The sequence below is a fragment of the Equus przewalskii genome, chromosome X, assembly GCF_037783145.1.
Source record: "Equus przewalskii isolate Varuska chromosome X, EquPr2, whole genome shotgun sequence".
Lineage (NCBI taxonomy): Eukaryota > Metazoa > Chordata > Mammalia > Perissodactyla > Equidae > Equus > Equus przewalskii.
This window is the reverse complement of record NC_091863.1, coordinates 118,988,730-119,013,610: the sequence shown is the minus strand read 5'-3', so window position 1 is coordinate 119,013,610 and position 24,881 is coordinate 118,988,730. Positions and strand designations below refer to the sequence as shown.

The 24,881-nt window shown below is 42.6% G+C and overlaps 1 protein-coding gene across 6 annotated transcripts in view; it reads right to left on the bottom strand.

Annotated features, from left to right (window-relative positions):
• Window positions 1-24,881, bottom strand: part of AFF2 (ALF transcription elongation factor 2) — a 472,149-nt gene that overhangs the window by 35,397 nt on the left and 411,871 nt on the right. For all 6 annotated transcript variants that reach the window (XR_011535908.1, XM_070604228.1, XM_070604227.1 and 3 more), the window contains 4 exons: window positions 9,624-9,783; window positions 6,787-7,803; window positions 5,104-5,225; window positions 990-1,212 (listed from right to left, as the gene is read on the bottom strand). Coding sequence is in view for 5 of the 6 variants with exons in the window: in XM_070604228.1 (XP_070460329.1) it covers window positions 990-1,212; window positions 5,104-5,225; window positions 6,787-7,803; window positions 9,624-9,783 (1,522 nt within the window). In the remaining variant the exon portion in view is untranslated. The remainder of the gene's footprint in view (window positions 1-989; window positions 1,213-5,103; window positions 5,226-6,786; window positions 7,804-9,623; window positions 9,784-24,881) is intronic.

Sequence of the window (24,881 nt, the reverse complement as noted above, 5' to 3'; positions counted from 1 at the left end):
TTCAAATAGGAAATGACTTCATAACAAAGCAATTTCTTTATATCAGTGATGAAATTTACCTAGACATGTATGTCATCTCAGATGACGGAGGACTAGAAACTGGGATACTTAAAGCTCAGAGGCCTCATGGCATTTCATGGGGTGTTAAATGGGTACTTTTGGTTCAGGGTCTACCACGTTGGCACCAGACATTTGAAAATTCATTGTTTTTTATATTACATTTAAAGAAGACCAGATACATATAGATGCTACATCTGCATATACATGCATTTACATGGGAAGGTGGAAAATTTGTCATTAATATTCACTAGTGGCACTATTGCTAGTGGTGTACATAGTTCATGTACCTATACCTGAGACAGATGAAAAGACATTGAGCATGGATGTGAAAAATGATATAAATTCTCAATTATCTATCTAATTCTGCAGCAGTGCAAAAAATTCAAAGGACTAGATAATCCTTTAGTGGGCTTAGAACCACAATTGTGTGATTTTAGCAACAGAGTCACCTTTTAAATTCTGTCCTTTTTAGTCATTATTTTTAAAAACAATTCACACCTGCTAAGCTGGGTGGTGGAAAGATGTAACTTGGAGTTCCAACCCCAGTTCAGAGACCTTGGGCAGTCACATCCATTTGTTCTTTCATTCACTTAATGATGGGTGCCTACCACGTGCCAGATGCTGTGGTCAGTATCTTGGAAGTGTCTCCCACCCCCAAGATATGAAGGGACTAGACCAAAGGATGCCCAAGGCCCTGAATCTCTATATAATAATCTGTTTGGAGACGTAAGACTGGAATGAAAAATTCATCCTAAATTAGAATCATCGAGATTTGAAATAATGGAGAGTTTGTTTGTACACACATACTTATATTTTCTCTCTGTCTCTTTCTCCCATGCCCCTGGCAACATCCTCATGTGGTCAAGTTCAGTTAGATAAGCTGAGTCAACTTACTTCTACCTGAGAATTATTTCTTCTAACATGCTTACATTTACGGATATCCCTTTGAAAGTAGCACAGAATTTGCCTTCACTCCTCTTAGGTTTGGTAGAGGTGATCTGTCCAATCATAGGGATGTTTTTGTCTTGACTGAAGGGACCATTATTGCCACTGATGTTTCTGCGGCGTGGAGGGTCCTCTGGAAGTGGGGAAAGTGGAGGAGGGAACAGCTTTTCTTCTTTCCTTCTATTTGCTCTCCTGGATGAATTATTTCTGTGTAAACAAAAAGGGTAGGGTGTCATCAAGTTTGGTCTCTCTTTGCTCTGATTTTTCCCACAATGCTGGTTACTTTCAGCTAAAGTAATATTTTAGTTGATGGCCTTTTACCTCTGATAAAGAGTATATACAAAAATGCATATATACATAGATATCTATAGAGAGCTATCCTTCTCTACAGATAAATGCAAACATATGCATCCAAGAAGAAACACGTCTTTGAAGCAGAACTCCATGATAAATATAAATGTCTAATGGAGTGTGCTACAGTGTGATATTTGCAACCTTTCAAGATTACTGTTAATTAGATTTTTATGGAAACTCCAATGCAGACTTTAATCCTATCATTTTTTAGGACGTTACCTACTTATTTTGCCCTAGGTCTTAACTGCACAATCATGCAACAAATGGTACAATAGACAATTAACGGAAGGATATTTTCTCAAGAAATACTATGTTTATACATGACTTAGAAATAAATAATGCACTAAATACTTTGGTGATGCATTGTGAATTGTATGTTCAAAATGTTCTACCGCAACACCAAGGCATAATGAGCCTCCGACTTTAAGTCACTATGCTGAGGTACTGATGCACTTCACTTTACAAGACTCCATTTGAAAAATATTTTGTCATATCGCCACAAGACATCTGCAGTCCTGGAAGTACTCTTGTGCTTTCAAACTGATTTATCTGTCCACTAAATGGGCGCCATCAAATAGACTGAGACTTCAGATAAAACAGAACAACTAAAACCTTATGCGAGCTGCTTAACATGGTAATTGGGTCATGGATTTTCATTTTAGTTACTGTCTTAGACTAATCAATGAAGATTACTTGAATTTTAATCTTTTCTTAGACAACTAATATTGCACTGTGCAGCCATTTACTTTTCATGATTATTGACTACAATTTTCAATAGCAAATTAAGTCAACAAGAATTTATGTTTTCCTCTTGGTCAATTTCAGTCAGTGTCTAGGAATATAGATTTACAATATCTCAAAGCAACAAATCAAAGATGAACAAGCATTCAAGTGGTTTGATTTCCTGAGACGGTAGAAGTCAATGTAGTCTCCTTGTCCCACTTCTGCTGTGTTGCCTAAATTTGCCAATCACAATAATACTTGTCATCTCCACCTCTTGTTTCACAAATGTGGCTCTATGTCAACTTTTGTCATGCAGCAAAACTTTAAAAAACTTAACTGTTTCTGCTATTACCTTAATTGGTTAAAATTAATTTAAAAATATTTGCTAATGGATTTTTAAAGTGCTTTGACATGTAAAACCATTTTAAGATAGTTGTGATGCCTGATTAAAATAATGGTGAACATGTGGATTAAGATTTGTATCCATGGGGAAGTTCTGCAAACATCAGTCTGCACTAGGTGTAATCATTACAGAGGCATTGAACTTTTGGGAATTTACACAGAGAGATTTCAAGCACTGCTGCGGCATTTATAGGAGGTGAATGGTTCATTGGCTCTTCTACCTGAGCTGCCTAAGGAGGTAGAGGGGACTACCAGGGGAAGAGCTGTTTCCCAGAGGCAGTTGATTTGCCATTGGTTACTCTAGTCACGTTGGGTCTTCCCATCTGCCATTGTACACAGTACATTGTACACAGTACAGTACATTCTGTGCAGCGGGCATCAGTTACCTGGCCCCCTTTCCACTTATTTGGTAGTGACCTAGAACCATGGGGCCTCTAATGACTTCCTTGGTGAAAGACATCTATGGAGCATTTTCTAGAGATCACTCTATCACTGTTATGGCTTCTTACTATAAGAATAGTTTTCGCTACTTTGGACACCTCTTGTAGTAGGCCAGAGGAGGACAGCAGACAATAAAATTGCATCAACACCCCCACTCAATGCCTCAGAGGCCCTGCTGATGGCTCAAGTTCCAAAGAACAGGGAGGAACTCAGCAGGGCCCTTCTGTTGGACCACGGGGAACTCCAGCTATCATAGTCTGGTGTGGCATTCTTTGCTAGGTTTAGAATATTCATTTAGAAAAGTGAAGGTTGTCTCATAGAAATTTCCAAGCATTTCGTTTGAAGGGTGAACAAAGCACAAATGAGCAGACAAAGCTTGAGGAGAGTGTTCCCGGGAGAAGACCTCTGAGAGGCCCGTCCTTGCTTTGTTCTCCCTCAACCCTAGAGATTGTTTCGCAGACTTGGATTTGTTAGATGAGCATAAGAACCTGATTCAGGTCCTTCCTGAATGATAAGTGCTACTGGGTAAACACTGCTTTCCTATCTACTACAAAGGCAGAAAGACTATAAAGACGATGAGTTAAAAACACCGTTTTATGAGAACAAATTCAAATTATCGGACATCGACTTAAGACTTGATCATCTCTCTCCCATGAAACAGGAAAAGTGACAAGTTATTGGGTTGCTTAAGGAGACTAGCAATGGAGACTGATGATGTGGCAATGCCCCACTGTCCCCTGCCTTTCCCTTTTGCTTCCAGGTGGCCTGAATTGGTCAGAGCCTGGGAGCTGGGAGGTACTACCACTACAGTGATGCCATTGTAGTCCATCCTCGTGGAGAGGAGGAGGGCCCTGGAATGATGATGTTTGACCACTGGGGAAGAAGCATGTGCCCCCACATGCCTGGCCCACCCTTGGGTGAAGAAGGTCAGCTTGCTCCGCTGGAAGAGTTTCTAGTTCTGACAACTCCAAGTAGGTGAAGGGATGTCTCAGATCAAAGTTATACCAGGAAATACAGATGCATGTCACAAAGAGCAGCAGGTTTTCAGGGAGAGGGGCAGTCCAGGGCCCAAAGCCCCTTATTCTATCCAGCACATCTAGTGGTAATTGGTCTTTTCCTACATTTCATCTTGAAACCACAAGGATCCAAACAAATGTGAGCTGATAACTTATTTCCCACATCCTATCTGTGGCAGATTGATGCCATATCACTGATGTTAAACAGTAATCTGTGAAATCAATTGTTAGCAGCAGTTAGCCAGATTGCCTCTCTGCTCTGGGCTGCTAATAGGCTCCAAAACTGGTCTTTGATGGAAGTAATCTCTAATGTTGAATGAATTTATTGCAATAATTATCCATACGGATTGGTTCCAGTAGCTGACACGATCATTAGTTAACTGATATTTATAAGATGGAAGAATCCGGTCCCATGCTTGGTAGAAACAGAGGGCAGGACTTCTCCAGGGAAGGCTGGGGCCATTTGAGTGAGGAGGAGACAAGGAGGCCTCCTGCCTGATTCTGGCACATTCTGCAAAGAAGGAGAAAGGAGAGGAGGTGCCAGCCGATTGGCTTTCCCCAACACAGAACTGTCCAGCGGGAGGGTCACTCCCAGACAGCTCATCTCTGTGGCCTCCCTAGATGTGTCATTCCCTGGGCCTCTGAGGAGTTCAGAATGTAGTTATTGGTCCTCAAGCTTTGCATTATGGTTAAGTAATGACACAAAAGAGGACGCAGCAGCTGGGTCATCCTGTCAAGGCCAAGTTGTTGAATCACCAGGGAAATTCTTTAATCACCATCAGAACTGGAAGTTGCCCAGAAGCAGGTGATCTGGTTCAAGGGATAGGTGTCTCTCGATGCTGCCCTTTTTAATTCATTTACTTCCTTTTACACTTCACTTAGTGCTAATAGTTCACTTTGGCTGATTTTGGTGATCAGTCTGAGTTGGAGTAAAGAAACATTGCTAGAAAGCTCATGGTGTCACCCAAAATCTGGCAGCCTGTATTCAGCCCCTTATCCACCCTTCGTAGACCAGCGGCCAGGGACAGCCGTCAGGACTGGTCTAAGCAAGTCTAGTTTTTTACCTACCATTTCTCTGGGACAGGACCACCCAAAAGGCTTCATTTGGGATTTTTGAGAGTCTGAACGACCGAAGTATCATACAAAGACAGGGCACACTCACTCTTTAGTGTTGGGAGGCTTGTGGGGTGGGGCTGGCGAGATGCAGGGGGGGAGCAGGCAGACAGTGGCAGCCTCCTCCAGGCGTTGCTTTTTCTCAGGGATTTTCTCTGCAACTTCTGTTGGCTTTAACAGGAAACAAAATACACAGAGTTTGAAATACATGGCACACGCAGACATTTAAAAACAACGAGCAAGGTGGACAGTTTGCTTCTATTTTAACTTCTAGATTAGGTAATGGGGTTCAATGTGCACCTTTGATCAGACAGACAAGCAATCAGCCTTGCCTAGCCTCCGCCTACCAAGAAGCTGGCATTTGAGAGAGTTGAGCTGTGATGTGAACCTCTGATTAAAGAATGGGTGGCGCAGGAATCTCATACCCAAAGTAAAGAAAGTCTATAATTTTCGGACACTTCTCCCATCAACAGTGCCCTCCAAAATGAGTAGTTTAGAAACTATCATTGCAACTCTAACCTGGCATAAATCCTGCCCCAGCAGCATGGGGATGGTGGGTAACATATAAAGGTCACTTACACAATCAACAACATGCAAGGAAATTAACCATGTGCAAGGCACGCCTTTGCACCTTTGCATGTGCTGGTTCTGAAAGTCCACTTTTACCTCTGGTTGTATTGTTGTCATCGCTAAGAGTGGGGAAACAGTGAAAGGGCAAGGGCGCAGACTTCGGTCCCTATTTTGGAATATTCTTATTGAACAAGTGGGTGCACAGCACAGAGATAATAGCCTCTGTTTTTGAATCAGTAAAGCGGAGTGAAGACACAAATCATCCTCGCAGTATCCCATTCAGCAGTATGGCCTGGCCACAGGGAGGACTGCTCCCTAATGAGCAATCTGAGCCCTTTCTGACCTTTCTTAAGTCTCTTCTGCTAAGGGTCAGGAAAAACGGGTCAAGGATTAGGAATCTCGTCTAGCCACTATGGCAGCCATTAAAAACAATATTACCCACATATCCCGTGAGATAATGTTACTTTAAAAAACTACCACAAGATCTGGAGATACGAGAGAAGCCTATTAGATACAAACACTTCGCTAGATGTATTTGAAATGGAAGAGGCCATTCTGGGTTTCACCTTCTGATTGTAGCCCTGGAATTCTGCCCTAACCTCTTTCAGGTGAGATTTTCACAAGCCAAGCTGCCCACACAGGTCAGGGGACCCAGTGGGCTGGGCAGAATACATGTCAAGTGGGAGCCAGGATAATCAAAGTGTAACTGGGTTGCAAAGATGCTGATGTTTGTCCGGAGAAATTATCAAGGCCCAGAGGATGTATTGACCTCTGGAGCACTTGGGTGCTCTGCTGGTGTTGGGATGGGGGACTACAAAGTAATGACCCATGAGTCCGTGAAAGCAGAAGCAGCTTAAGGAGCTGACCCCAGGGATGGGCTGCCTTGGGAAGGAGACTGTCTTCATCTTCTTTTTCCCTACACCTCATAATGCCTCATGTACCATATTGGATACTCTTGATATCGGCTGCCAAACCCTGATCATTCCTCACACTTTCTCCCTGGTCGTATGAAATACTGCATTTCCCATGGAAAGCGTCACTGCCTTCACCAAAGACTGCAATCCACTGCCATTGGCCTCCTTGAAAACGAGACTCAAGATCAAGTTAGCCAACACACAGCCAATGTTCATGAGCACTTGGCAGACCATATCAGACAGCTTACCTTGTGCTTACGCTTGCCCTTAGGGGCGGGTTTTTCTGCAGCTGCAGCAGCAGTCTGACGCTTGGGTTTTGAGGCAGTCTCCTTGTGGTCTGGCTTGGCTGGTGCTGCTTGGAGTGAGTTGTGGCCAGGTACTCTAGACAGCAAGTCAAGGTCAATTTTCACCCAGAGATTTTTCAGATTCTCGTGATCTCGTAGAGGGGAGAGAAGCTCAGTGTGCATGACAGGGATGGGTGAAAAAGTTGGCTCCTCATTATTGATGGATAAGTTGTTGCTGTTGTTGCTGCTGCTGCCACTGATTAAGGTGCTGAGGGTCAGGCTGGCACCACATGTTTCCTTGGATTTGGCAGTATTGCCCCCAGGAGCAATACAAGGAGGCAGGACTTTGATCTGCAGGGTCTCTTCCTGATCTGTGTTGGAATCAGACGTAGACGAATCCGTTTCAATGAATTCCCGGGACTTTGGCACGATCCTGCCAGGCCCTCTATACTTCTTCTTCTCAGAGGCCAAGGGGATGTTAGGCCTTGGTTCTTTCCTAGGGATGGGTTTGTGGGCAGTGGCTTTGTTGCGGCCTCTTGGTGGGTCAGGTAGCTCCACACTTTCTTTTTCTTTGGGAGTGCTGCTGGTAATATTTGGTTTGGGCCAGGTAAACTCATCAATGCTGGTGTTCTTCTCGACCTTTTTGGGCTGTTTTTTCCCAATTGTCCTTTGAGAAACTGTCTCAATAGTTGCTGACAACTTATGCTTCAAAGCCTTTGTTTCTGGATTTTTCTGAGTGGGCCGTGGACGGGCTTTCTCCCTGATGAGACTGAGGAGAGGCCTCTCTTTGGGTTCAGCCAAGACTTGGCTGGGGTTGCTCTTCACTTTAACCTGGACTTCCATTGGTTGGATGATTGGAGGAGGCACTGATATCGTCTCCATGGGTGTTTCATTTTGGCCACAAATAAACGATTTGTTCTGGGATGTCACTTTGTTAAGCCATTTATCCAACTGCCACTTGTTGGTTGAGGGTGGCTCAGGCTGCAGATTGAGAAACAGCAGCAAGAATGAATTTGACATTTGGGAAGAATTCAGGAGGCCCCGCGGTGCACTGGCTGTTTGCTGATGGAAGCTTTGGATGTTAAGTGACCACACGTTTACAAACACATATACATAATCCACATAAATGAACTTACCTAGATCTCCAAATACTCCACAAACAAGCCCCGATCTACTTATTTAAACTAATTTCCACTCCTCTGAAAATATCCTCCACTCTGGCCAGAAAGGAAAGAATTACTCAGAGAGAGTTTTTCCAGAGAGTGAGCAGAGAGGCCTGGGAGGGAAACCTGTTCCCCAAATCCTTTGGTGGGGCTCATTACTCAACCTCTCACCAGGAGGCAGAGGTAATGATCTCTGGTCCTGAAAAGAAATGTAAGCGTGCCTCAAGTGTAATTCAAAAGGAAAGGCCTTCTATCTGCCAAAGTGCCAGTGCCTCCTATACGATGCTGTAATTCACTGCAAAAGAACGGGCTTTTTGTATTTTTACTGAAGGATGAAAAGATTTGACTTCCAAAAAACCACTGCACTTTCCTCGGTGTATGGGCAATAACCAATTTATGGGGACATGCATGCAGACATTAGCGTTCGCTATTAAGCCATGGAAATGATGCGTACAATTCAGGTGCTTGATTTCCAACTCTGAATTCGGCCTATTGAACTAAAAGAGCCATCATTTTTATTAGAACTGCTCTTCTTTTGAAAGCCATCAGCTGAGGCTTATGGCACCAGCCAATAGAGGGTGACAGAATTAAAAACACTTGACTAGCTGTGATTCCAGCCTGCTCAGGGCAATAGCAGGCAAGGGTCGAGGCAACCATCAGCTGCCACTGTTGGCAGCAGAACTCTGGGGTTACGGGCACTGGCTCTGGTCACACATAGAGCCTTATTTCAGTTGTGGCTCTACCACTGTCTACCTGTGAGATCCCGGCAAAGTGCATCCTTAACCTCTCAGAACCTTATTTTCTCATCTGTAAAATGGGGGTAATATCAAGGACCCCATAGGGTTGTTATGAGGATGAAATGAGAACATGCAAGAGCATCTCATAGCCCCTGGCACATGATCCACGTTCAAGAAGGATCAGCTATTACTAATAGCAGCAACACTAGTGCTGCATCTTCTGCTATTATTCTTTTCTGATTCCTGAAAAACAAGTGTGTAAGGAGCCCTGGAAGCATCTGCTGGCTGTACAAGGCGCAGGCTCGGGGGAACTGAGGAGCTAGCGGGGACTCAGAGAGGATGGGAAAACAAAGGCACACTTTTTATTTCAAAATTATAATTTTGGTATTTTACGGGGCTACGTTAAATGTTTTCATGATTTATTATCAAACACACTCAAAGGATGCAAACAGAAATTTAAAAAAAAAAAAAAGTGACCTTTCAAGCATCACACTTCTTGGGTCTTACTTGCCAAGTGGCAATTCATCGATTCAACCTAGAGCAAGGGGTGGTGTTCCTGGGCCCAGAAGTGGTTCCTGACTGGCTTCACGGGTTCTCTCAAACGAGAAGCTGCTAGCCCAGTCATTGCTACTCCAGTGATACATGTGAGGAAGCTTGAGAATCAGAGCAGCTGAGTCACACAGCAAATCAGTCACATAGCAGGAAATGTCTGTCTGTTAGAGACTGTGAATCTATGTTTTAGAGGAATAAAAAATGCTATCAATTATCTGAATACTTTTCTGAAGTATTTATTGTGCTAAAGTAATTATTGTGCTGAAAGTGTGTGTGTGCCTGTGACACGTTGGGGGTGCTACCTCGGTGAGAAGCAAATTGCGGTTGGGGCCCTGGCCACTTCACCCACCTCTGGAGTGGCTGCACGAGGTGCCTCATTGGATTCGCTGTCAGTGGTGCTGCTTTCAGTGTCTGAATCTGACTCGGAGCTGCTCTCTGAGTCACTGGAGCTGCCGGATCCCCCGCTGGCTTGCACCGCAGGTGGGGGCTGAGGTGGAGCCAAGAGCGGGCTGAAAGAAAAACAACATCATTCATTGCCTCATTCAGTCTCAAACCAGCTGGCAAAGAGCCTAGTTCAGCCTAAGGACCTCTGATCTGGGAGACAGAGGCAGAGTGAAGCCTACTGTCCCATTTTGCAGATGGGAAATGTGAAGCTCTGGAGCCAGAGGCCCAAAGTCAAACGTTTCATTAGAACCAGGTCTGTGCGTGTCCAAGTACTTTGGGTTCCAGCACACTGCCTTCCCTCCCAGGAAAGCCTTGCCTCCCACCCTCCGTATGAAAACTTTAAGCCAAGGTTGCATGCCTTCCGGATGCATTTACAGACACACAGTCTTAGATTCTTAATGGTCCCGTTTGTTTTTTTTTTCAATTAAGGTAATTGTTCATTTTCTGTTGCCATCTTGTTCAGAAACCCACAGGTTTGTCAAGGGGCTCTGATCTTAGCTATACACATGGTATAGTCCTCTCACCATGAAGAGGGGAATCAACCCTCATTTTAAAGGAAACTGAGTTCCAGAGAAGGGGAGGGGTTTGCATCTGCTTCACAGCTAGTTGAGAAGCGAGACTAGAACCACGGCCTCCAAGCTCCCTCAAAGGGCAGGGGCTGTGCAAAGCATATTCACTGCCGGGTGCCCAGGGCCCAGCACCAAGGCGACCAGAATTGACTGTAAGAATAAGGGGATGAAAGGATGCACGTCCAGGCCTCCTCCACCGTATTTGTGTGAACTCTTTTGTGAAACTCTTACCAGGAGGTATGATTATAAAGGACCAACCATCTCTAATGATTGATTTTAAATTTGTAAAGCTGACCAAGCAAAGCATTTGAAAATTGACACCATTTGCTACTCTGCATTTATTGATAATCAATATTCCTCCTACTAATCGTTTGCTCTCTGTGCCCCACAACAAATCAACCTCGGCTGCCTCTTGGCATGCAGGGGTATGTCATCGCCTTTCTGTCCTTTGACTCATCGCCTCTTTGGACTGAGTTTTGCTCTGCTTTCACTCAGAAATGGAGCTCTAAACTTAGGGAAGGGTTCTCATCTCCCTCTGTCTCATCAGCCCAATTGCCTCTTTGGAGACAGGTTTAATTGCGGTGAGGGGTGGGCTGGGGGCCAGAGCATATTCACTGCTGTGCGGTGCTGGCCCACCTATCCTCCTGGCTGGCCATCCAAACCTCGCTACCTCTCACACTCCCAGCTCCTGGCCTGGGTCCCCCCCTCGGCTCAGTCAGGTGAGCCCAGTCCTGGCCCTGGAGGGCATCTGGTCGTGTGGCCTCGCCTTCAAACCAGAGAAAGAAGGACCTCAAAGACCTCTCTGCCCAAGACTCTGGAAGCATAGAGCATTATTCCTTGCCTGGCCCCACCCCATGCCCTCATCGGAGCCTATTCTTCTCCAACATTATAGCTCGTGCCTGCTGAGCTGGAGCCACACTCAGCTGCTGCTTGAGAAGGCATAGGATCCCTTTCAAGCCAGCATGGGCTCCTCGTCAGTCACTATCCAATGCAGAGAGCCTTTTCATTACATGTGCCTTGCGTCCCTAAAGACTGCCCCTTTAATCTCCCAGGTAGGTATTTTCTTTCATATAGCAAAAGCTCATTTTAAAATGCTATCTGCTAAGTAAACGCTGTCTGCAAGTACATTTCTCTGCCAAATACATCAAGAGTTTAGGGGAAGCAGAAGAAATAGGGGACAATATTCCTTGGGAAAATATGTGTGTGTGTGTGTGTGTCTGTGTGTGCGTGTGTCTCTGTGCACGCACGTGTGTCTGTGTGTGCCTGTGCATGTGTGAGTGTGTTTGAGTGTCTGTGCATGTGCATGTGTGTGCATGTGTGTGCACATGTGTCTGAGACTGGGGGCAAGGATCTACAAGTCAGTGCCCTCATTTCCCTGCATGCCTTTGCAGATCTCTCCTTAATGTCAGTAACCGCTCCATATTTATGCAAAGTACCCTCTAAATCTAATCAATTGTTTTTCTCTTTGGTTACTAAATAAAGACTGAGGGAACATATTTAATGAGACTAATCCAAAGACTATGCTAAGTTGGCCTCAATTCTCCGCAAGTAAAGTTTCAGATACAGCACAGAGCATCTGCAATACTGAGACTACTGGCTGGTGGATGGAGAGAGGAGATGTAGCTCTCATACATTTATGATTTTCAAGTGAAAAGGCTGTTTCCTAGTTTTCTTTCATCTATGCATTCATTTCTGGCTTCTCGTAAGATTCTAGTCCTGCTAATGTTACCAAACTAGAGTTTAGATTTACTTTGGAATATTTCTGGAGAGAGGTCTGTCTACTGGATTATTTTTGAGCTGCTTCTGTAAGAAACAAAACAATCCCAGGGATTATTCCTTCAAAAGCGAATGCATTGGAGTGATATACATAAGGCACAAGTGTTTTATTTACCAGAATCAACTTATTCTTCCTAAATCAAAACAAAGCCTTCACAGACTTAGTGGGAAACTTGTAGGTGTGTGTTTTATACAGGTGTTCCTGATCCAAAGCCCTTTGGAGGGCAAAAGAATTGTGATATTCAGATTCTTTTTTTAATTTTAAAAAAGTAATTTGGTGAATATTCCATATATATAATACCCCCAGTGGGATCTGGGGAAGCATCCCTTAATAAAATTTGTTAATATTGCTGCAGTAATATTCACAGTAAGAGGAATAAATACTTTAAATACATATTTGCACATCAGTTTAGGTCAGGTTTTGTCATCAAATAAGTGCACCTCAAAGTTACTGAAAATAACAGTTTTCAGGACTTTTTGAATTTCAGAATTGTGTGATTAAGAAATTGTGTATGTGGACAGAAACCATATATAAAAATTGACTATAAGTATATGTATAAGTAAATATAGATCTATAGATACAAAATAAAGGCTATTTCAAATCTAGAGTACCCTTGACTGAGACCCAATAAAATGAGACCCGAAATCATTTTCCCTAAGACTTCTTACAACTAATCTATTGCTGTGTTCTCAGGAACGGCCCCCTGACCAGTCAACATTGACAATGACCACTTAGGGGAAACTAGTATAGAAAGAACAGGAAGAGGTTCATTAGCTTTTCATACCCACACTGATAGACATACACATTTGGGGATGAGAGCGAAGGTGGACTCGAATTCAGAGAGGACACCATGAGAACTCAAAATGGGGGTGAAGGACTTCAGCATCTTTGTGAGAAAGAACTGCTTTCTCCAGGCAGTTGCACAGTCGGAAACAGGGAGAGCCAGCATTTGTGGGAGGGAATAACAGTTGTTTAAAATGGAAACAAAATGCTCTCCTCATTACCTCCTATGCCTCTACTATCTGTCTGCTATTCCCGATGTTGCTGGAGAATCTGGCTGCACTCAGCCTGCTGAGGAATGTAAGCCACACATCTGAGTCTGACCCTTACCTCCTGTGGGCCCACCTTGCACCCAGCTGGGGCCACTCCCAGGGACAAAAAGTGAGTACAAAACCAAAACACTGTCTTCACAGGCAGAACAAACAACAATATCAGAAAGATTGGCCCAAGGCCATGTTCTTATCTAGAATCTACCGTGGAACTTTCAAGCTGGCAAATCATCACAATATTGCACTTTCAGTTTTTCCTGAAACCCGTTAGTTGTTCAGCTAGTTAAATTCCCACTTCTGCTACATTTATTTTCATACGTCGCTGGTTTACTTTCCAAATGTATATTAAAGTGGCTAAGAGTGAAACTAGCCCATGCAATACTTGATTCTGCCTAGGAGATGAAGGACTAACGTGCAATTTGTACATTCTGATTCACCAAACTGCATTCGAATTATTTCCCACACACCATTTCTCTCCTATTTTGATAAACTGCTTTTAAAAAGAATGCTAGCGGTTACAACAAAGATAATGTGTGATACTAAAAATCATTAAAATTTAATATAGTAAACCATCTACTCCAAAGTCTGTAAATATTCAAAGTGTATTCTATCACTTCACCCCTGATGTAATAAAACTTCTCAAAGGACCCATGTTTGTAACAACTTCAAAGGCAACTGCTCAACCTTTTCAAAGATCAGATTTTGCTTTGTGTTCCTCAAAGTGAGCAGTCTTTACTGAGAGGAGCAAAGCGTCATTTTAGTCCCATCCCTATTTGGTAGATCTTCATGGTCATGGGCCAGACTGAGGGCAAAGAAGTTGGCTTAGCAAGTCAATGACCCTACTGAGGAAATCTAGGGCTGGGGAAGAGGACCAAAGAGCAGGCCAGTGGGAGAGACGTTTGGAAAGCATTTAAGATGCCTTCTCCAGACAAGGTTGGCCCTGGTGTGGAAGACTTGAGAGAACCAGGGGGGAAAGATGGGTTTTGAGTGGTAATTTAGGAACCTTAATCTCTAGACATGACAGTCTCTCTTTGCTTATACTGACAAGACCTCTTCTGCAATAGAGGGCTCAATTTGTGATACCATAAGATAGCCTGGAAGCCATATGAAGGAACTGGGACTACTTTTGCCTGGAGAAGACTCTGGGGTGGGGAGGAGGGTGGTTCATATGACGACAGTCTTCAAAAAAACTGAAGGTCTGTCCTGTGGGAAAGGGAGCGGGCTTGTTCTGAGGGCCTGCCAAGGTAAAACTAGTGCCAATGAATTAGAGATCTAGCCAGGAAGATTTCACCTCAACATCAGGAAAGATTTTCAAAAATCTATGCTTGGCCACAGAAAGAAGGCACTACTTCGTAGGCCAGTGAGCTCGATACCCTTAGGTGACCAGAGAGACGGCAATCAAGGCTGCGGGAGAGGGATCCTTAGTGTGGGACCAAAGTGGGTTGGATGATCTTTAAGGTGTCTTCCAATTCAAAGATTATGATCCTTACGAAACTAAAGTGTAGGGGGGATTTTAAGGAAGACTGTTTATGGACCATAGAGAAAAGGTGTGAGGAGACATTTGTACAATCCAACCCACTCCTTAAGGTGGGTCTGAAGTGACCTGCTCTTCACAACACTTTATCAGTCATAGAGCTCTTGTATGAACCTTAGAAGATTAAAGCTGTATTTCTGGAGGGCTATTTCATAAACCAGACTTTTCACTAATTCAGATTAACAGCTTCCAGAAAGCCAAACATCTGCATTGGTGCTCTCTGACTCCAATCCTAATTTAAGTGTAAATTCCTGTCTCAAGAGATAAACAGGGATGATGAATTGGCCACTCTGCTCAATCAAGCTGTGTGGACATCAAAAAAGAAATGTTCGAGAATGGGTAACAACATTGTACTTGGAAATGTACATGGGAAGGATTCGACAAGCAAGTCCATGGGGTTTCGATCTTGGCAACATATTTCACAAGTCCCAGAACTTGCCAAAGACATATAGCATGAGATGTTTGATGAAGGAGTCCTGTATTAAACCCTTGTCTTTAGTTGAGACTTGTACGAATTTCATCAACACGACCCTTTTCCAGCTTTACAGGGATCAGATGTCTCTCTACAAGATAATTTCAAATGCTTCCATGAAATCAAATGTTTTTGATTTCATCAAGTTGTAAAAGGATGGCCCTGATGCAAAGGAATCAACATTTATAGCTGATCTTACCTCTCTTCTTCATTTTCTTCTCTGAACTCTGGCTTCCAGAACTGGAATAATATGTCTGCCTCACCACACCAGGCCACCAGAGGCAGACACTCTGAACACTGAACCTATCCCAGCTAGGGGATGGGAGGAAGCCCTTTTTGTTTGAGTCAGTAATTTTGAAATCTACCCCACCCACTCTAGAAAATACATTTAGACCAACTGTCCAATAGAAAGTGTATGCAGAAGCATAATACATAAAACACATAACAGCAGAGTTGCTCTGGTAGAAACAAGGGATAGGGTAGAAAGTAGGGGGAGGGTATCCCCAGCAGTTCGTCCTCCTCCCTGGGATGGTCCCCAAACACAGTCAGAAAGTAAAATGCTTCATATCCCAATATGATCACAAGGAACTCAGAATAAAGTATGTTCTGTGTTAATGCACTGATGCTATTTTTTTTAACCACTTCAGCTGTGTCCTTCTTCTTTTTTTTTTTTTTTTTGGTGAGGAGATTGGCCTTGAGCTAACATCTGCTGCCAATCTTCCTCTTTTTTTTTTCCTCCCCAAAGCCCCAGTACATAGTTGTATATCCTAGTTGTAGGTCATTCTAGTTCCTCTATGTGAGATGCTGCCACACCATGGCTTGATGAGCGGTGCCACGTCCGTGCCCAGGATCCGAACTGGTGAACCCTGGGCCACCAAAGCTGAGTACATGAACTTGACCACTCAGCCACGGGGCAGGCCCCTTCACTGATGCTATTGATGAGTGGATAGTAAATCACTGTCCAGTTGTAATCCAGACCACACCCTGGTGTGGCTTTGAGGAGATAATCTTTGTCCAACACGTGTATACCAGGTATTTGTCCTTTTGTCTTATGCTGGTATTTGAAATGGAGTCTGCTCATTTATTTGCAAGGAGCAATAAGAAGAGGCACACCTATCCACTCATATTCATTTTCCTGGGCAAGTTACCATACACGACATTGTTTACGGTTCTGATTGACTGAAGAGATCTGTGGTCGGCAAAATAATGACCCCCAAAGATGTCCACTTCCTAATCCCTGGAACCGATGAATATGGCACCTCACGTGGCAAAGGCGATTTTGCAGATATGTATAAATTCTGGATCTGGAGATGGGGAAGTCATCCTGTGTAATTTGGGTGCCCAATGTAATCACAGGATCTCTGGGAGGCAGAGCTCAGCATCAGGGAGGCGCTATTAGATTACTGCCAAAGCAATGTGCGATGAAAGAGGTTGTATCTTCCAGAAAAGCTGCAAGATGACCACTTAGAACCTTCTGGATAACTGGAAATGACGGGCTGATCACATTTTTTGATCAACAGCAGTTAGTGCCTGTTTCTCCTAACTTAACTGACACCTATCTCCTTTGTGAGGCGATAATGCCGAGTGATTTTGGCAATGGCTTTTCACAATTAGATCTGACTCACAATCAATCCCAGCTTCATTACCCTTTGGGTGGACTGAGCAGACCCAGGCCCTTATCTTCCTTTCCTGCCTGCATCCTTTCTCCCATTTTTAGTCTATTTCACATATCTGAATAGTTACATTTCCCCTACTGCTTTTAAAGTGGTAGTTTTAGTGCGGTGGGAAGAGCGTGAGATTGGAAACCAGATAATCTCCTTTTGAGTGTTGCCTTGGATACTTTATTATTGTGTGACCTAAGGCTAAGCTCTTAACATAAGGGTTTCAGTTTCCTCATCTGTAAAATGGGGCTAATACATCACATAAGCTTATAAGAGGACTGAGTGAGGTAATTTAGGTGAGAGAACTCTGTTAACCAGTGCTTCTCAAACTTTAATGTGTGTATGAATCACTTGGAGATCCTATTAGCATGCCGATTCTAATTAGGTAGGCCTGGAACAGGTCTGAGTTCTGCATTTCTTTTTTGTTTTTCTTTTTTGGTGAGGAAGATTCACCCCTGAGCTAACATCTGTTGCCAATCTTCCTCTTTTGTTTTTTTCTTGCTTGAGGAAGATTAGCCCTTAGCTAACATCTGTGCCAGTCTTCCTCTACTTTGTAGGCGGGATGTCTCCACAGCATGGCTGATGAGTAGAGTAGGTCTGTGCCCGAGATTCGAACCCATGAACCTGGGCTGCCGAACTGGAGTGCACAGAACTTTAACCACTAGGCCACAGGGCTGGACCCCTGAGTTCTGCATTTCTAACACAGTCCCACTGATGCAGATACTCCCGGTCGGTGGACCACAATGAGTAGCAAGACGAAAACCTACATGGGCTGTTCAGATGTAAGCTGCTGGGGAAAAAAAATAAGGTGGTGGATTTAAAAGTAAAGGCTAAAACAGTTTTGAGATCAACTGTGAGTTTCATTGTTCTATAATTATCCTGTCCTTTTTTAGCAACAGAGAAAATTGACTGCCTTACGTCATTTTTACTCTAACCTGGTCAAGTTCAAGCTTTCTTTAGGCAATTGTTTCCAGAGAGGTTTTATCAGATTCCCTCTGATAAGCACTGCCTTCAGCTTAGGACTCTCCTGAAGCTACCTGCTTGCACCAGTAGTTGATCAAATGTGTGATTCTTTCCTCTGAATGTGTCCTATGGATCACTGCGAGGGTCAGAGGTGGCTTGCCACTGTCCCAGCCAAGGGTCAGGGCAGTATTAGACTGTATAAATGGCCACGGCGGGACCTAGAGCATAATTCATAATGGCAGTGCTAGTCTTAGCTACGATGTCTGGAGCGTGCTCTGTGTGCCAGGAACCAGGTTCAGCACTGTCCCTGAATTTTCTCTTTTAATCCTCACGACAGCCCAATGAGTGAGACACTCTTACTACTTCCATTTTACGCTGAGAATACTGAGACTTAGTACCAAATGATATCAAGTTGAAAACTAGTTTTAAGGACACTAAGGGATCAATCTTCAATATGCAGTTTCAAAGAAAAATGAAAAGAAACGAGGCATCTGGATTCAGCCCCCTGCAGTAGGGCACTGTGGAGGATGCTGGCGTGCTCCCAGCAGGGCCGGTCAATGCCGGCTAACAGGCCGTTCATGCCTTGAGAGCATGGCAATTTGCATTTGGGAGAAGAAACCGATTTATTTAAATTTTTCTGGAAATGATTAAAAGCCACACTGACTTTTCTGCTACCAGAGCTGTTTCAATCAAACAGATAAACAAGTGGAAAAAATCATATACGACCAAGTATTGTTGTCCCTTTTCCTTTAAAGTCCGTTAAAAAATGGGAAGCAAGAGGACGTGAACGCCGACTCCTGTGAGCCCTCTCTCCACCAAAGCAGAGGATGAATGACTGGCAGCTCACATTCACAAGGAACCAGAGAGGGCCAGATGCCAGGAATCTATAACAATCTATTGGAAGGTCAAAGCCTTTCGGTAAAGAATTACATCAGTCATGAATCCTAGGTGGAGCAGGGGATGTACCTCAACCAAGTGACTTCAACCTGGAAGCTGCTTCCATGCAGGAACCTCCCCACCGTGTCTACAGAACTGGTCTCGAGATGAGGCCCAACTGCCTGTCACGAGAGCCCAGTCAGTGGGCAAGCAGATTCCCTAGGAGAGTACAAAGCAGGCTGGAGACATGCTGGGCTCAGAGCTGCTTAGCACAAGCCTCTGCCTTTTTCGTTGCTTCATGTCTTCTTTCTGTCGCCCATCATGCTTAGAGCCGCCTCTCGACTTGGGAAGTGGGTGTTCCTCTTCCAATCTCTCCCTAGACTACATTTCTTCTTTGATGTCTCTCAACGCCAATCTCCTTATCAGTATTGTCTGCTCCCCTTCATGTCTGATTTGTTACCTGATGTATCACAAACACTTGATTTAGAGGGTAAGCTTCCAAGGCCAGAGGCTTTATCAACCCCACACACACTGTGAAATGCTTGGTGCACTTAAGACACCCCAGAGTAAAGCTATAAAGAAGACTTCTCTATAGATCTCTGGGAGAACTGTCCCTGGGCGCCTCCACTGCCTGCTGTCTATGGCCTTATGTCCTAATAGGATATCACCATCATTGGATCAACAAGACCAAAATACTTTTTGAGTGCAGAGCACTTGATAATGTTCCAGCATGTTCACTCCCATGACCTCATTTGATTGCTATAAGAACACTGGGGGAGGGGGTATAGACAGAACAGGTATCCTCTCCACTTTACCCATGAAGCTCTAGGACCAAAGTCATGTAGCTGGGGTCTGAGGGGGGTTTTTCACCAGGCTACTGTGATTGTTTCCTAAACACCGAGTCTAGCTCGAGGAAATAAAAAGAACCAAGCATCCAGGACAAAATCCACTCTTGTAATCATGTCAAAAGGCAAAAGAAACACAGAATTAATCCCAACATTTCCTTCAAGTGACCTAATGAGGCAGGCTGCAAGAATTTGGTATTGAAAACACTGAAAGCCATCAACCCTTTATGCTGGGAAAACCTTTTTGCATTTGACTCATTCAAATGACAAACCTCACTGAGGCTAGAGGAAAAGATTTACAGTTCATAGCTGATAACTCGTTCCACATAAATTAAGAGTTTGTGAAGATTAAATAGGGGAAATTTAAATATTCTTTATGTTTCATGTCATAGTGTTTATTCAGAAATTCTATTTTTTAAATAGATAATAAACATGGTACTAAATTCAAAAGATAAAGAAAGGGATACAATGAACAGTATATCTTCCGACCCCCTACCGTCACGGCGTCCAGTTTTCCAAAGTTTTCCACTATTACTAGTTTCTTTTAATTCTTCCAATGATACATTTATGAATATTGATATGTGTGCTTTTAAAATAAAGTTTTTTTAAATTATAAAATACCTAAAAAAAAGTTCCTGTATGTGGAATACCAGATATTCAAAAAATGGCATTCAAAGTCACGTACACAATTTCTAAAATAAAACTCATATAGTTTCTTTACTGAATGTGTCTTCAAAACCATGTCTGAAATATATTGTAAACACGAGCATTAAAATACCGAAGTGAAGGGCAAAAGTTGAAACTTGCAAAATTGCAGTGTCTAAGCCTAACACGAGAAAGAGGCAGTAACATAACACATAGCCATGAGGAGTAGAAGTTGCTCAGATAGCCCTTCTGGGTGGGAACAGGCCACAGGTTCCTAACCAGAAAACAGTGGCTGACTGTCCTCCACCATGAAACTTCTTAAAGATGTGGTCAACACGTGCCGGTTCCACTTCTTTACCACTGGAAATTTCTATAAGCCCAGTAATCGGGCTTTGCAATTTTTTTGTTTTGTTTTTTGTGTTTTTTTTTTGAGGAAGATTAGCCCTGAGATAACATCTGCTGCCAATCCTCCTCTTTTTGCTGAGGAAGACTGGCCCTGAGCTAACATCCATGCCCATCTTCCTCTACTTTATATGTGGGACGCCTACCACAGCATGGCTTGCCAAGCAGTGCCATGTCCGCACCAGGGATCCAAACTGGCGAACCCCAGCCCACCGAAGCGGAACATGCGCACTTAACTGCTGCACCACCAGGCTGGCCCCAGGCTTTGTAACTTTTTGATCCACTGAAACTGCTGTCTCAATTGCCATCATTGACCCCTGTCCCGCCCACTCTCCATTACAAAGCAGATATTCTTTCCTAATTCTCCTTGGCCTTAGCTCCCTGTTAGAATAAGAGCTTTGACTTATTTTGCACTTGGTCCCAGCGACCATACACAACATGAGATCTCTTGGTTGCAGAATCCACAATGCCTTCCTTACACATAGATGTACTCTTCTTTAAGATTTTCCAAGCTCTGTCTCCATCACTTTAGTCCCAGTTTTGATTTCCCTCTATTCCCAACACACCTGCCACTTTTGTCTCCTCCCTGCTTCCACACGGCTTCCGTGCCTTTGCTTATCCTGTTTGTTCTGTCTAGAGTGACACTTTTTCCCCTCTCTTCCGCCTGCTTAAATCTTGATCTTTTAAGCTCAAATTCAAATAACATGAGGTCTTCTCCCATGACTTTAATTCTCACAGATACCTCCCTGTTCCGATGTCTTTTCGCTAACTGCATCACAGTTCATCACTTAACTATTCTTGAATTATTTCATTGTGCTAACCTTTTCCCTGCTCAACTAAATTGTACATTCCTTGATGGCAAGGGCCAGATTGCACAGTCATTTTGTGTATCCTAGGGTGACTAGCATGGTAATTTGTATATAATTTTCGTGTTATGAAAAAATACTACAAATGGCCTCCTAATGAATAGAAAATCAGCACAAACAAGGTCACCTGGTAAAAGAACACTACTTAACTATGAAATGTCTATGTATTGCTGACTCTTAACACAAGTCAGTACTTAGGCCAGCCTACCTAACACCAATACATCCTGAATCATAAGTTAATTTGATGAAAATAATTAAGCAAATAAGTTGCCTGATGATGGATTTGTGACCTTTCAACTGGTTGTGTGGGTGCTGGCCCATCACAATGCCTGATTCTTTCTTCAGCTTCAGTTACGCTGACAAAATGCAACTTACTTGGATGGATATTTTTAATGTAATTGGTATTTAGAGCAATAGCTGTTGGTGGGTCGTGGAGTGCACATAAATGCGTGAACATAAGAAATAAATGGTGTGACTCTTACTGAAAATGAGTGCTACATACACACAGACCTCCTATTTCTAATTAAAATGATGATTCCATTATTCCGATTTGTGTGAAATGTGAGCTACTCTCATCATATCATTTTGATACATTAACCAGCCCAGTCTACATCGTGCCTGATATTAACTCCCTTTCTAGTTGATGATTTTTCTAGTGCCATAATTAATTTCCTCATGGAAGAAAAAATATTCAATCAATTTGGGATTAAATATGAGGGTGAAGGGCGTTCACAAAAGACAGAACTAAATCTCCTAGCCTGCATGCGTTGCTAATTATGACACACTCACATTAAGAACAAGAAGGTGTTCCCTTCCCAAGGCAAACGGGCCTGAAAATCCTCCCCAGCATTTACTATAAATCACAACGACCATTAATAAACAGGCAGGAAAAATGACAGTTTCTACAAGAATTCACTCCCATTCTTTGCGTAAGACTATCAATGTCATATTTAAAGCTGACATCTTAAGTCTTCTCTGTAGAAGCCCTCTAAGTCAAAAAGCCCGGCTATTTTAAACAGAATTTCCTACGCCTGCTATTTTGAATGACAGCAAAGGAAATACTGGATCTTTAATCCCGCAATGCTATCTGCCTGAATATCTTGCCTTCCAGCGAACAGTCTCCCTTCTCATCAATGCTAATTTAAAGGAGATCAAGTGCAAATGAGAGAAGAAGAGGGGACCACACTTTCCTCATACTTGGGGAGCACGTTTGATCTTGCACCCAATTCACTTTTGACGTCAAGAGGAAAAGTCTGATCACGGCCACCAGTAATAAGATGGTTAAGTACAGGCAGCCTTATTCAACGTTGACTCCTATAGATGGAAGGTCAGGGCTTACGCTTGAATCTAGATCAACAGCAGCAAGAATGGCAATCCTGTATTACAAATGAACACAGAGCCACTTAAAAGCTGACCTAGAAAGAAATGGAAACAAACTTAGGCATTTCTCCAAAAATTAGGAGGATCTGTGATAATGACAAACAAGCTAGTAGTAATAAGGTCAGGGTGTTTGGTTTTGTCATTAAGAGGAATTTGTCATGTGGAGGCATTTGTCATGTAGAGAATTTTGGAAATTTAGCAATTCCAAAAAAGGGCAGAATTTAGAATAAAAAAGATTTAAAAAACAGACAACTAAAAATGCCTTTTGAGGTTAAGTAAATGACATTTGTGGTCATCAGAAAAACCAGAAGATATTGTTGCTGTCCAACATTTACGTTAATCCCCACTTGGGTTCTAGCCGTGTTTTAATATCACACAAATATGCTTGTTTACATGTATGAGAGTCAAACATTACACAAGTTCTCATCATACACATGAAGGTTAGTCTTACAAATAAGAATACAAGAAGGCAAAAAATTTGAAAGAAGTGAAAGGGTGGTTATTTTTCTATCTGTCGGACATGGCATTAAATATCAAAGGGAAATGTGAACTCTTTCAGTTGGCATGAAACTTGTGAAAACTGAGGAGCTTGCCATATATGGAAACAACCTAAGTGTGAAGAGATGAATGGATAAAGGACATGTGACATATACACATATATACGTAATAGAATATTATTCAGCCTTAAAAAAGAAGGAAATGCTGCCATTTGCAACAACATAGATGAACTTGGAGGACATTATGCTAAGTGAAATGAGCCAGACACAAAGAAAGATACTGTATGTTCTTACTTACATATGGAATCTGAAAAAAAATATCCAACTCATAATAACAAGAGAGTAGAATGGTGGTTACCAGGGGCTGAGGGGGTGGGAGAAAAGGGGAGAGGTTGGTCAAAGGGTACAAACTTTAAGTTATAAGATGAATAAGTTCTGGAGACCTAATGTACAGCATGGTGACCATAGTTAATAACGTATTATATACTCAAAATTTGCTAAGACAGTGGATCTCAAGCGTTTTCATCACAAAAAGAGAAGGTAACTGCGTGAGGTGATGGATGTGTTAATTAGCTTGATTGTGGTATTCATTTCACAATATATATGTATATCAAAACACCACATTGTACACCTTAAATACATAAAATTTTTGTTCGTCAATCACATCACAATAAACTTGGAAAAAAATCCTGATATGCCTCCAGTTGTTGGTAGCACAGTGATAAATTCCTGATGCTGGCGCTGTGGTTTAGATGGAACGGACCTACTCTTCCAGTAGTATAGGTGAGCTAGCGTAGATCTAGTATTGATGATCTCTTTGATGATTTCTGTAGTTTTTTTATCTTGTCAAGAAAAACAACAAAGCATAGAATTGCCTTTCTTTCCTTCTTCCCTCTTCTCTCTCCTCCTCCCTCGTCTTCTTCTGTCTTGTTCTGGTATCTTACTTGTAAAAGTCTCATTATTTAACGTAATACTGTCTATTTTTAGTGGTCCTTTATTTCTTAATTGTATTAGAAAATCACTTGAAAAAGTCCACTTTTAGAAATGTTTCAGTATATGTCTTTTTGAATTATTTGAGTCATTATAACAGGAGAATTTCTTTTTCCAAATCTCCTCTAAATATCTTGTATGCCTATAACAGGCTAATGCCATGAAAAATAACAATACAAGTCAAAGATTTAAGTTTTTAACATCTATATTTCAAATAAGTCTCAGTTAACTACATTCCAGAATGAGCAAGGAGAAAGAACCCAACCTCCTCTAATTTGCATGTTATTAATGTTGTTACAGAAGGGCAAGAAGGGGCATGGCATCAACCGAAACATAAGAGATTTTAATCAATGCTTCCCTTGCTGTGCTCTTTCTTTAGAGACTGCATCTTTGGGCGTCCATCCTGTGTTAATTGTGTTTCCAAATTGTACATGAATCTGAAAGAGGAGACCAAAGCAACTTTTGCTCTGTGATATTACTTTCCTTTAATATGATGGTTTATACACTGTGGTTTATTCATTTATTGGTCTGATGGTTTTTATGAGTTGTGATTCAACATAGGTTCTTTTCTAGTATCGTGTTTTATAAAGATGTGGAGAATGTAATATAAGTCTGATACAATTATGGTTATGTGCCA